The sequence below is a fragment of the Gobio gobio genome, assembly GCF_949357685.1.
Source record: "Gobio gobio genome assembly, chromosome: 1".
Taxonomy (NCBI): domain Eukaryota; kingdom Metazoa; phylum Chordata; class Actinopteri; order Cypriniformes; family Gobionidae; genus Gobio; species Gobio gobio.
The window spans coordinates 42,917,603-42,931,496 of NC_137097.1; the positions used below are offsets into that span (position 1 = coordinate 42,917,603).

Genomic DNA, 13,894 nt, shown 5'->3' on the forward strand with positions numbered 1-13,894 from the left:
AAGGATGTTTAGATGTTAGTTCTGAAAAACAAGCAAAAATACTGATAATAATTTGCTTTTGCCATCTTGAAGCCAAATTTAACTTTCACTGCTGTTAATTTATTAACGATTAGTAACAGACCAAAAAGAGAAAAGACCAAATGCAGTATTTTATCTTATGTTTGGACAGAAATAACGCTTTATGTAATATTCCGTCAATATTAGTAGTTCCTGCTGGCCCAGCTTTGTTTCAAGTCAAGCTTTACTTGTTCAAGCACTTGTTTTCAATATGCCCTTGTGTTATGTTGAAAGGGCCAATGGAAAAGTTCATTCTCATGACTGGAAAAGTGTTTATTTGCACCCGAGTTTTCTCCTGAACGATCCCAAGCTAATAAGTCAGGTCTTTGTACGGGAAGACTTGTCTTGGATTGGACTCTCTCAGGATCTCTTCCTGAGGTCATATAAAGGACGGTCTGTAAGGCCGCACTGTACATATGTCATGTAAATAGCAAAATAAATATGAATATGATTCTATTTTATGTAAGAGCTATGAGATGGATTCTCAAGAAGAATATTTGTTTTGTAAATCTAAGAAAAAAAGTATGTGTACAGTTTAAAAGGCGACGACCCAGCAGAGTCTGTGGTTTGCGATGAAAGAATTGTATAGCATATTCGCTGGTTTTGTTGTTTCGGTTTGATATCATTTCTTATCCACTACAGATGACTTGTACATATCCTCTGTTTTGGTTGCATAGTTTTTTTTTTGCGTTGTCTGTCTGCAATGGATGAATTGTACAGCATGTAGGTGGTTTAGTTGGATTTTGCTGTTTTTATTTGTTTAAAGTTTCTCATTTTGTTTTTATTTGACCTTTTTAAAGCGGGTATTCTCTTGTTGTTTTTGGTTTTGTACAGAAGTCCGTGTTTACAGTGCGATTCTCTGAAACTCAGACATGTCTAATGAAAGACACGGCGGACTGGGCAAGCAATACTGCCCTGCCCTCTTTTCTTGACATGAGTCAAAGATGCATCTAAAATAAAGCCTCTTGTGATGAGCACTCGAGACGCTCTGCCTCAGTGTTTATTTGGTGCAATAATGGTGTTGTTTTATATTGCTTAAAACCACAAAGCTTAATTTCTAATTAAGGGAGGGGGGGGGGGGGGGTTATTAAAATGACGATTCTCAACCCATGACATTATTATAAATTATCATTCAGCACTCTCGAACTACGAGGATCATATCGGTAACGTTAGCCTACACTCGGTTCTTGTCATATTTTGAGTTGGGCAAGACCAATTCAACTTAAGACTTGCTCCGACTGAATAAATTGGCGAGTTTACTGATTGAGTGCAATCAGATCAGTCAAATTCAAACCGTTTCGTACTATGAAAGAATCAGCTCAAAAAGAATGATTCTATCTTGTCTGGATCTAGGTTTCTTCAAAATAACAAGGAACACCAAATTTTTTCCTAATGTACTGGTTTGAATCCATAAACAAATCTGACAATAACCCCAGCTAACAAAAATATGTTCCAATAATTATTTGCTAACGTTTCCATTAAAGGCACAATATGTCATTTTCGCAGCTAGATGTCGCTTATTCAAAAGAAAGGTGTAACGTTAGCTTGAAGACGCCTTGATTTTGCGGAGCCATGGGAGTTGTTGTCTTCACCTCTACAGCCGGTGGAAAAGAATCCGACGGGTCTCGGTCAGAAATCATATTCATGAATGTATTAAAGACTTGTTAACGTTACTGTAGTATGAAGCAGGGTGAGGCTAAAAGCCCTGAGAGTGGAACGAGGCCGCTGGGGCGATTGCTAATGAGAGACAAGTGTGACACACGGCTCGAGAGCAGTGGAGCTTTTATTATGCCGCAGACGAGCGTTTCCGTTTCTCCCGGTCATGTGTATGTGGTAACGAAGCGCTGTTTTATCATATTAGATACATTTTAGTGTGTTAAAAGTTATGTTATAATGACACTCATTATAATGTGCTTTCGCCCGGCAGCTACTATGTGAAGTTGTCATTATAGGGTATTGTTTGTAGAATTTTAAGGAAAATAATTAAAGGCTGCAACATAAGAAAATGTGGAAAAAGTGAAGCGCTGTGAATACTTTCCGGATGCACTGTAAACAATAAGATTGACTGTGTTGAGCTATATAACGATTCGTTTTCTGTCGATGAATGTATCCAAAAAGTTGCTCACCTGTCTAATAAAACACATAATATAATAAAGCGTCTTTAATGTTTCCAAGGTTTCTACAAAATAAAACTGGAAAGCGAGGGTAATGCAGGTATGATGTCATTGATAGGCCACGCACGGACCGTGTCCTGGTTAAAATAGCTTATTTCTCTGGATTTAAAAATTCTTGGAAACATTTGGGATAATGCAAGTACACAAGTCAACAAAATATATAACATTGTTCTAGTGATTTTTGGATATTTTAATCCAGAAATCTTGTGTCTGAGTTATGAAAACTATTTCTGAATGCTCTCAGTTGTATCATTTTTCTAACATAATGGGAATGTTACATTTGAATGTTCTCTAAACCATCTGTAACAAGAAGTTAGAAACATTTAAAAGCATTAGACAAACGCCCAGCTAAAATGTTGCAAAACGTTCCATGAATATCAAACAAATGAACAAACGTATAATTTTTTGTGATAACGTTATTAAAGACCAGATAACTTTGAACGAACATTCTATTAACGTTGCTGGAAGAATTTTGAGAGAATCTTTCCAGAACATTAGGCAAAGTTTTGAGAATGTTCCCCATTAGCTGTGACAGCATCAAATGGAATGGCAGAAATAATGACATTCCAAACATAGCCACATATGATGATATCCACAGAGAGCAACGCATTATTATTTTCTGCACTTATTTTTATGATAGACAGAAAAATTATAATGCATGGCCCCTGTGGTCTTCTGTATGTTTGTATGAATCAGTCATTATTTTTGCAATGTCGCTAGGTGCTATAATGTCAAAGAAACTCAACAAAACGTCAGAGAAAACGAAGTCAAACCTAATAGACTTTAAAAACAGACAAAATTGCTGTTGCTCAGCACAATGCTGCATTTATTATGACAGACTTATGCAATTATTGAACATGATGACGCTTATTTCAAATGGAGAACATTTTCCTCTTGTTCATGTAGTAGCAATTTACATGGCAGGGGTACAAAAGGAACTAAAACAGTACAGAGGAAAATGGAGTCGAGTTCGTAAAACAACTATAAAATCGATGACGTTCCTGCTTTATGTTAGGTGTCAGGCAAATGTCATAATTATGAAAATTACAATCAAATTACAAGTTGTTGCATTTTTTTCCTCCAACTTCCAAGCAAGTTGATACATGTTTAACGACACCACAACGTAACATCTTTAAACATGTTATTCTGTACTCATTTTATTATTCGATTTCGATTTAAATAAACTATAGACACCAAAAATAAAGAGGAACCAACTATTACACCAGCAGGTAAGGAGAGAAAAACAGAGCTCTTTCCTGTACATGGAAGCAAATTCATTTCATTAAAGGCAGCAGCTAAGCTAAGCTAAGCTAAAGTGTGAAATTTAAAAGCGTTAATAAGATTCAAAGTGTCCGTTTCCTTCATAACTCAGTTTGCTCGTTTCTACAGTGTAACGCACGGGGGAAATTAATGAACGTTTCCATGTTTCAACTGTGCCACCGTCTAGGCAGGCATCCATACATATGGTCATTGTGTACTAGCCAGCACATTACAATAATAAATCCCAGCAAACAGAGGCTCACAGTAAACAGAACTATACACAGCAAATATGACCGTTTTGTTCAAATGTCTTAGGTCCTTGTCAACCCAGTGGGCTTCCATACGGATGGGAAAAAATCACGGTTCTCTTTATATTGTGCAAATAAAAGAAAAAAAAAGCCCTCAAAATGGGTCCATTTTGGAGATCTATATACATTTACTGCGGCGTCAATCATTGTCTAATCCTTTCAATTCAATTTCTCAAATAACGTTCAACGCACTTGGTTGCTAGATAATGCTGAGGTTTCTAGTCAGGGTTAAACAGTCGACGAATTAAAAGCAGTAAAACTGAGATAATAGTCCCATATAATTAATGGAGATAGAAATATCATTTCCAGTCAGTACTTGTCCTCGCTTTCTTGAAAAATTGTTTTAGGCGACTATGCCATAAACTCAAGTGATGATTGACGTACAAGACTTACCCGTGGAATATCAATGATTTTAAGATTCCTAGAATAGGCCTCTATATTCGTTGCATCGTTTGACAAAAATCTGCTTTGTCCTTTGTAATCTCAGTGCTACCCTGTTGTTCAACACTTTAACCAATGTAAAATGACTTGTAATATTTAAATAAAATGTTTTCAAAACTATATGAATATAAACCATCACATAAAAAGCTGGCTGGGGGGGGGGGGGGGGGGGGTGATTGAATGGAAGAACTCCAATACTCTTGAGGGTTTTCAATACTGTGCTGAGTTTTCCGGCATTTGAAAAACAATCTCTTCTCTTTGATTTATACGGCTGATGTGAGCGTCCCAACAGTGAAGAGAACAGGCCACAGCTACCCTACCGATCTATAATCTGTGCTCCACAGCGCTCAGGTGATTAGCGAATGATTTTTAAGGGCTGTTCACACAGAAGACATTTTTCAGTTTAGAATGTGAGAGGCGGTCTGCAAGGCTGTGTCCGAAAGCTGAAAAAATACACAGAGGTAGGAAGTCAACAAGGCACGTCCTAATCCAATGATCATGTCACATATCTTGTTTACCAAGATACCTTCAAATGATTCAGCGCATACCAGATGTGGGCAGGACCTGGGCCGACACTATGTTGCTGTCTTGGTCACCAAAGCACTCTCTATTTTGTTGGAGTCCATCCTATATCAGCTTTGTGTGCAAAAACGCTGACTATGTCAACGAGGCAAGTCAGCTGCCTAAGCTTTCGGACGCAGCCTAAACGAGAACGCAAGGTCTCGAGACGCTTCACATCAACGGGACACGCGAGTCGCTGACAAAGCAGCACAGAAGCGAGACAGTTCAAGACGTTATTTTCTTACAATAGAAAAATAACAGCAGCACTGTAGAACACAAAATGCGTTCTGTGTGAACCAGTGCTTGCATGTATTGACGCACTGAATTAGATAAGAATGGGTTTACGAAGATTTTACACGTAAATTATGCTTGTGCCAACACGCTAAACTGAGGCCATTAAAGCCTCAAATTCCTACAATTGCTGTCAAAATTCCAGTTTTCCCAGGAGTACAATTTAAAACACATTAAGGACAAAAAAGTGGCTTATAACACTACAAAAAAACTAAAAGGAGATTCCACATCAATGTATATGGAATGATAATACTGAATAAATTCACGTCCAGCAGGACAGAGGATAATGAAAACCAACAGACATAAAACTTTAGGATTCTCCAGGACTCTCTGTAGTGCAATCCAAGTGCACTTACCATGGTCCCCGGAGACCAATACACTGGAGTAAACACACTAAGAGTCTGCTTAAAACAGAGAGGGCTGGTGAAAGGTTTTGTGTAGCAATTAAGCAAGGCCATATTTCTGACTGATTCAGAATTCTTACGCTGTCAGGCGACATTGCAGGGTTGACCGAGGCACGCTGCGCAGTGCGCATAAACACTGCACCAACTAACCACAAGCACTGGGTGATGTTTCTCCTGTGAAGAAACCATTACCCATAAGCCCCTATTCATTCTGCACTTCCATTACCATATCTTTTACACAGAAAGCAAACATGAGAAGCTCCTGAATGCTAACTCGAAATGTCAAGATTACACTTTTCACACCCTGTTTTCCAATTGTGCCTAAAAAAAAACTGACCATCTTTTCTGCCATGCAAAAATGGACTTTCACTGTATTATTTGCCTAGATGTGAAAAGTAAAGCCCTTACCCCATCTCCTCCCCCCAGCACATTGCTTAAGCGATTTTAATATTTAAATATATATGCCAGAATATATACAAACAGTCCTCTTGTCAGTCACTGCTATACAGGCCACCCCTCACGCCGATCCTACACTTATTGAGGGTGCGTGTAGGCATCCATGCCATCTTCGTACGGCAACCGTTTCGTTCTTTTCCTGCAAGCATGTGAGTGAACATTTATTAACGAAGAGGTTCTACATTCCTGCCGAGAGCAGAGAGGCTCATAATACCTTTAAGGGCGCTTAAAAAGAAACAAGGAGAACAAGAATAAATGACTATAAAAAGGGCCTCCTGATGGCTAGACGTCCTGATGGCTAGACGTCCCTCAGGCGTCTGGTACAGTGTTTGTTTTGTCCCCTCTTCGTCCCCGGTAACATCCCCTCAGCATGTTTCCTGTAGTTCATCAGGTTCTTCAGGTCATGGAGGAAAAATGTGGTCGGAGGGTAGAGTGGGCGGAGTTCAAGGCGTTTCTGTCGTTCTCTCCGTCAGTTCCACAGTGGAAGGCTTACGAAGGCTCCAAGCTCTTCAGAGCACCAACTTTTGACTCCAAGTCAGTAATCTGAGATGAAAACACATTTGAGTTTAGGCCAGTTACACTTAATATTTACATTTATACACATGGTAGAAGCTTTAATTCGTACGTTATCTAAATTCTGTACAAAGGCTGCAATTATTTGACAAAAATATAGTGAAATTTTATTACAATTTAAAAAAATGTATTCATGTGATGGCAAAGCTGAATTTTCAGCATCATTACTCTTCAGAAATCATTCTAAATTGATGATTTGCTGCTGAAACCCTAAATTTTGAATGGTAGTGTAATTGGTTATCCCTAAGTATGATAAAAAATAATATATAATGATGTTTGCTTTAGCAGAAACCAATGATGTAGTATAAAAACTAGTATTGGCATTCAACTATGCAGATCACACAGGCACTGTAGTCGTTTACATGCTTCATTTTTTCTCCCACAAAGACTAATTCAGGACTTTCTCCAATCTAAATTTAATTCAGATTGAGCTCATCTGGATGTTCACACAAAGGCTTTTCAGTCCGATTGAGCTCATTCCGATTATTTGGTACATGTAAACATAGATAATTTATGAGTGAATGAGAATGAACTGCATTGGCAGTTTCTAGAAATACTGATTTCCAAACGCACCTTCTCTTGGAGATTTTCTGTCTCCACCTTGTGGCTGGCCTCTGACTCCTCTTGTGCTCTGCGCTGCGCAGTCTCCTTCTTCAAATACTCAATCTCTCTGCATTAGGAAACACGCACATATACACAACACAGTTTAAACCCTTTCGCTCGGTTGCATGAAGAAGTCTTGTCTAAATCCTTCAACCACAAACCCCATGATGCATGCTTATTTTTGTTTTGTAATCCTGATTATATTGAGTCTGACTCGTTATTATCCACAATTCCCCGCACTCACTTCTGCTGGTACTCTTTGATGAGGCGTTTGGCTTTGCTGTACTTGCGCTCCAGCGCCTGGTACTGTGTTTGCGTCTCTTTCAGGTGCTCGTCCACTGCCTGGCACAAGCTCTGAGCCTCCATCCAATAGCCCTCCAACTTCTCCATCCGCTCCTTATTCTCTCTCACCGTCTGCTCCAACTGAGCCCTCTCCATCCGCCAGCGCAGCTTATCCTGCTCAGCGTGAGCCAGCTAGAGAGAGAGACAGAGATCTTGTCACAAGGGTAAATAAAGGTTGTTTAAAGATCTCTTACAAATGTTTATTATTCTGAAACCTTAAATCTTAAGCAAGGAAACAAAATGACATGTACAAGTGGGGTCTGTGACGGTCAGCCATACCTTCCTCTTGAGCTGCTGGATCTCAGCCTGGGTCACAGCATGTTTAATCTGGAGCTAGAGACACAGAGATGGAGGCATCCACAGGAAACAATGTTAATGTACATAATGATTACTGATTTAATATCTTACAGATGCACATCTACAAAACAACTCAAATTAAATTACATAATATATTTTGGCACTTTTTTAAGACATTTTAGGGATGTACTATTTTGGTCACTATAAAGATATAAAAAATTGTAATATATTTTTTTTAAATATTTTTATTTTATTTTGAATATGGTTTAAAAATGCTAAATAATTATCCATCGTTCCATCGTTACTTACAATTCTACACTGAAGCATATAATTCTGGATTTTAAATTAAGTGTGAATGCAATTTTTTTTGAAGAACAGATTTATAATAATCTGTATATAATGTCTATTATACGGGTTATTGATTGTAACAAAATATTGATTGTTGATACAGACAGACAGACAGACAGACAGACAGACAGACAGACAGACAGACAGACAGACAGACAGACAGACAGACAGACAGACAGACAGACAGACAGATAGATAGATAGATAGATAGATAGATAGATAGATAGATAGATAGATAGATAGATAGATAGATAGATAGATAGATAGATAGATAGATAGATAGATAGACAGATAGATAGATAGATACAGATGATAGACAGACAGACAGATATATAGATAGATAGACAGACAGATACATATGATAGACAGACAGACAGACAGACAGACAGACAGACAGACAGACAGATCGATAGATACAGATGATAGACAGACAGACAGACAGACAGACAGACAGACAGACAGACAGACAGACAGACAGACAGACAGACAGACAGACAGACAGACAGACAGACAGACAGACAGACAGATAGATAGATAGATAGATAGATAGATAGATAGATAGATAGATAGATAGATAGATAGATAGATAGATAGATAGATAGATAGATAGATAGATAGATAGATAGATAGATAGATAGATAGATAGATAGATAGATAGATAGATAGATAGATAGATCAATAGATAGATAGATCAATAGATAGATAGATCAATAGATAGATAGATACAGATGATAGACAGACAGACAGACAGACAGATGATAGATATACAGACAGACAGATAGATAGATAGATAGATATATAGATTGATAGATAAATAGACATACAGATCCATAGATACAGACAGATAGATAGACAGACAGACAGATGATAGACAGACAGATGATAGACAGACAGACAGACAGACAGACAGATGATAGATAGACAGACATACAGAGATATGATAGAAAAACAGACAGACAGACAGACAGATGATAGATATATAGATAAAGATGATAGACAGACAGACAGACGATAGATAGACAGACAGACAGACAGATAGATACAGATGATAGACAGACAGACAGACGATAGAACGAACGATAGATAGAACGAACAATAGAACGATAGATAGATAGAACGATAGATAGATAAGGCAAGTCAATGCCAGTTTGAACAGGTTTGCAGTTTGCACATTTTATTTGTGGTCATGTGTTTACGAGTGGCCAGGTTCAGAAGTTCCTTGTGTGTTCTACTGACCTCCTTAAACTTGTGAGCGAGTTTCTCTGGGTCCATCTCCACAGGAGAAAGCATGTCTTCATTCTCTGCCAGGTCAAACACTTCGATGGCATTAGGAAACATGGGGCTCATCTCTTCTTCTTCATCTGTGGCATATTCGCCCGTCTGAACATGGACAAGAAATTGAGAGAGAAAAAGAAAGACATTGAGACACATGCCTTTTTTTCTTGTGCAAATACAATTTCTATATCTGTCCTTTATGGATTTTGAAGCAAAAGTTTATGTACAGGACTTTGGGTATGTATTGGTGTTAATAACAGTGTGTTAATAACATTAACCACTAGATGTCAGAGTTAAGCTAGGCAGAAACCAATTGGATCAAGGGGAAAATGCATGCCAGGACACTGTAAAAAAAAAACAACCTATGACTGGCCAACCACCATTTTGAATTTACTGTGCAAATGCAGGAAGATGAAGTAAAGCTGGATAAAAGCAAACTGAAAGAACTGCAACCAGTTGGTACATTGATGTGCCATATTTGAAGTGATTTGAGAGCTGTTGAGACGTTGGAGTGACCTTAAATAAACAAAAAGTCTCTTGTGTATTTCTGAGAGATTGCATGCCCCAGCATATCTGAAATAAAACAACCACCATGTTCTCCACATCCTAAAACTGCAATTTCTCTTACCCCAAAAGCCCGTCACACACCCAACACTCCCTAAAAGCCACTGCAAATACACCACTATTACAAACATCCTTTTAACAATGGACTTCCCCTGCAAGTTAGGGCATGAGCAGGCTAACTCTCGCACATGGACTTCCTGTCTGGATGAGTGAACAGGGTAAACTCTTATCTGGTAAACAGCCACAGTTCATGACACATATGACAGAAATGCTTGGTGAACATATCGGTTTCTCTTATGTAACGTTATGTTCTTGTTAATAATGACCTTTACAATCTGTCTATTTTGTTGGTTAGTATCAGTTGAGCATTACAAGAAAATAATCACAATATTATCACAATATCTTATCATCTCATCTTAAAGGGATAGTTCACCCAAAAATGAAAATTCTGTCATCATTTGCTCACTCTCAAGTTCCAAACCTGTATTTTTTTTCCTCCATACTATGGAAGTCAATGGGATCCATCAACTGTTTGGTTAACCATATTCTCCACAACATGTTGTTTTGTGTTCAAAAGAAGAAAGAAATTCATATAGGTTTGAAACAACTTGAAGGTGAGTAAATGACAAAAAATAACATAACTGTATATGTTATGCAAGTCTTGAATATTTATGTGTACTTCCTTGCTGAATAAAATTATTTAAATACATATATATTCTGTATTTACAAATGTGTTTTTCTATCTCAGTGAGCCCAGTTTGTCATTCTGTCTCCCTTGGTTCATATGTCGGTCTGAACTCTGCCATGTGGGTGAAGTAGCAGGCAAACTGTCTGTTTTGGCACTTGTCAAACGTTAAGACAACATCAGACTGACGTGCGCTCAGTGTTGCGGAGGAGAACGCGCTGAGAGGGCACTGAGTTGGCAAATTAAGCCGTGAGACGCACTGTGATGGAATTCTGTTCAGCATCTGGGGACGGCCCCGCTCGAGCTGAGGCTGAGCAGCGTCTGAGATCCTGGGGTTCCCAGATGGATCTGGCTCGTCGTCTGGAGACTGGTGTGGTGCTCGCGGATGACGATCCAGATCACGAGGGGCAGACATCGGAGGAGGAGCGGGATCTGGGCTCCTCCTCCTCGTCTGCGGCTCTTCCAACTGAGCAAAGGATGGATGAAGAGGTTGCTGATGGATGATGGAGGCTTCACATCCATCCTGTCCCATGTACGGGGAGCTGGTGGAAGTCATGGAGCGTGCTGCGGGTAGACTGCAGCTGCCTTGGCAGCGCGTGAGGAGAGAGGTCATGCGTCCGAATCGCTTGGACGACCGGTTTCTCTCCGCTCATGACCGCCCAGCTCCCGGGAGTCTTCCATTCCTTCCAGATCTCCATCAGCAGATCTCGAAGGGATGGAAGAAGCCTTATTCAGCCCGCATCCATCGGCATCAGCGAGCTAACTTCGCTGATGTCGAGGGACTGGCCGAGGCTGGATATGTGTCATTGCCGCCTGTGGATGAGACTTTTGCGAACTATCTCGCCTCTGGGCGGCCGTCGACACTGAGGGCTCCCACCCTGCCGACGAAACCTCTCAGATCAACAATTCTTTCCGAATAGTGACTGGTGAGGGTTCCCTCGGGTCCCCTTGCCACGTTCCCTTAAAGGAACCCCGTCTGTTGAATGGGCTGGTTCCAGGCCTTCGAGCGGCCAGGGTAGGACTTCATGTCGTATGCGAAGGTTCCTTCTCAGGTTTATAGCTTGGGCTTTGACCGTAGGGAGCGCTGTCACTGACAGCCTAATGTGACCAGAGGGGGAGTGGTTCAGGCATTTCAGTTGAATTTGCTTGTCCTGACAGTGGTCACTGCCGGTGGGCATGCACTCCTTTCGGCATGGCGGCGTTGGTATATCGTTCCCCGTAGAGTCAGCTGACGCAGCGCGAGTTCCCTTTCGAAAGGGAACGTCTCTGGTTACGTATGTAACCTATGTTCCCTGAGAACAGGGAACGAGACGCTGCGTTGCTTTGCCATGCCTCAGGGCTTGCCTGCCAAACAGTCCCTTCAGACAAAAAGATGCTGTCATGTTGACAAGGCGCCCTTATATACTTCCTGGTCGCACCTTGATGACATCATAGGCTGTCACCGGTCAAAAGGATTGACGTTTTGTGATTGTGATTTCAGGCACCTGTCACGCTGGAGGCGTTCCCCGTAGCGTCAGCTGACGCAGCGCGAGTTCCCTGTTTTCAGGGAACATTGGTTACATACGTAACCAGAGACGTTTTCTCAGTAAATTACACATGTATAGACTTTGGTTATAGAATCTTAAAATTTAAGATGTAATAATTACTTCACATAGTTAAAGAAATGTATAATTATTTTGTAACTTTTTATTAAGTTAAATCATTTTAAATGATTGTAATGCACTATTATTAATGTATTTTGTTTTATCCAATCCAATCCATTATATAAAACAAAATAATACAAATATACTGTATATGTTATGCAAGTCTTGAATATTTATGTGTACTTCCTTGCTGAATAAAATTATTTAAATACATATATATATTCTGTATTTACAAGTGTGTTTTTCTATCTCAGTGAGCCCAGTTTGTCATTCTGTCTCCCTTGGTTCATATGTCGGTCTGAACTCTGCCATGTGGGTGAAGTAGCAGGCAAACTGTCTGTTTTGGCACTTGTCAAACGTTAAGACAACATCAGACTGACGTGCGCTCAGTGTTGCGGAGGAGAACGCGCTGAGAGGGCACTGAGTTGGCAAATTAAGCCGTGAGACGCACTGTGATGGAATTCTGCCCTACCCAAGATCTCCAAGAATATCAAATGCGAGAACTTGTGAATCTTTAACATCTTAATTATTAATCAATTCCCTTCACGCCATAGCTATGTGGGCAGGTGTGGAGGACAATTATGAGACATGTACAGGATGTACAGGTCGAACTTGTTAAAGCAATGAATGCTTTAAATCAGAGCTCATTATTGTTATTTCATAGTTCCTGTTTTATGATGAAATGTTGACATGTCAGGCACAAAATCACTTCTAATAACCCATCATTAAAGCTACACTGTGTGATATTTTCCCCCATCTAGCGGTTAAAAGGTATATGACCATCCAGTGAATATTAGTTCCTCTTCCTCTCAATTCCGTTTTAACTCCTACGGTGGCCGATTTAGTCCAAGATTAATATGGCTTCCAGTTCGACCTCGTCCACATTCGACACGGTGCCATCGAGTGTTAAAACGTGAAAGGCGAAGCTTGAAATCACGGGTATGTCCCTCTTTGGCTGATGTACTTTCAAGATGGAGGGGCAACATGGCGACCGGCATTCGAACCCATTACCGTATGTATTTTCAATGGCATATTATAAACTTACGAGAATACTTTATTACTTGAAAGAAGTAAATATACATTAATGAGCACATATATTTTTGAAAGAACTAAGTGTTTTTAGCTAAGAATAAACTAAAAAAGTTACACAGTGTAGCTTTAAGGAGCACAGCAAGATGAATGCACTTAGATTGAATTAGCTGTTGAAAACACTGAGCATTTTAAACATGTCATAAAAAAAACTGAATAACTCAGGTGTTTTGATGCATTGCCAAGAACAAGGTAAAGTATCATTCCTCCATAAATCTTTCACATACTCAAGTGAAAATAATATGTTAGGGATGGAAAAACAAGCTGTTGTAGATAACTACATTTATATGATTACGGTCTCTGAAGTAAACAAAACACTATGTCTGAAATTAGTCACTTGACTCTTCACTGTCTGTAATATTTACAGTATTTGTGTTAAGCATTTCTTAACATGGAAGGTTTGTCCTTTCCACCCACAAAGTTTTACTGAATGAATCAGAAATTTAAATGTGGTTGTTTAACTTAAGGCAAAAACAAACTGAGTCTCCTAAACCAAACTCATCCAAATACAAAGCTGAGAAAC

At 39.5% G+C, this 13,894-nt stretch overlaps 1 protein-coding gene across 1 annotated transcript in view; it reads right to left on the bottom strand.

The window, feature by feature from the left end:
- Positions 1–2,206: 2,206 nt before the first annotated feature.
- The window catches only part of ppp1r9ba (protein phosphatase 1, regulatory subunit 9Ba), a 55,037-nt gene continuing 43,349 nt past the window's right edge, over positions 2,207–13,894 (bottom strand). Inside the window, exons 7-11 of the mRNA XM_079827066.1 lie at positions 9,352–9,495; positions 7,750–7,803; positions 7,373–7,602; positions 7,099–7,195; positions 2,207–6,495 (exon numbers count right to left, since the gene is read on the bottom strand). Coding sequence (XP_079683192.1) covers positions 6,442–6,495; positions 7,099–7,195; positions 7,373–7,602; positions 7,750–7,803; positions 9,352–9,495 — 579 coding nt within the window. The 3' untranslated portion in view covers positions 2,207–6,441. The remainder of the gene's footprint in view (positions 6,496–7,098; positions 7,196–7,372; positions 7,603–7,749; positions 7,804–9,351; positions 9,496–13,894) is intronic.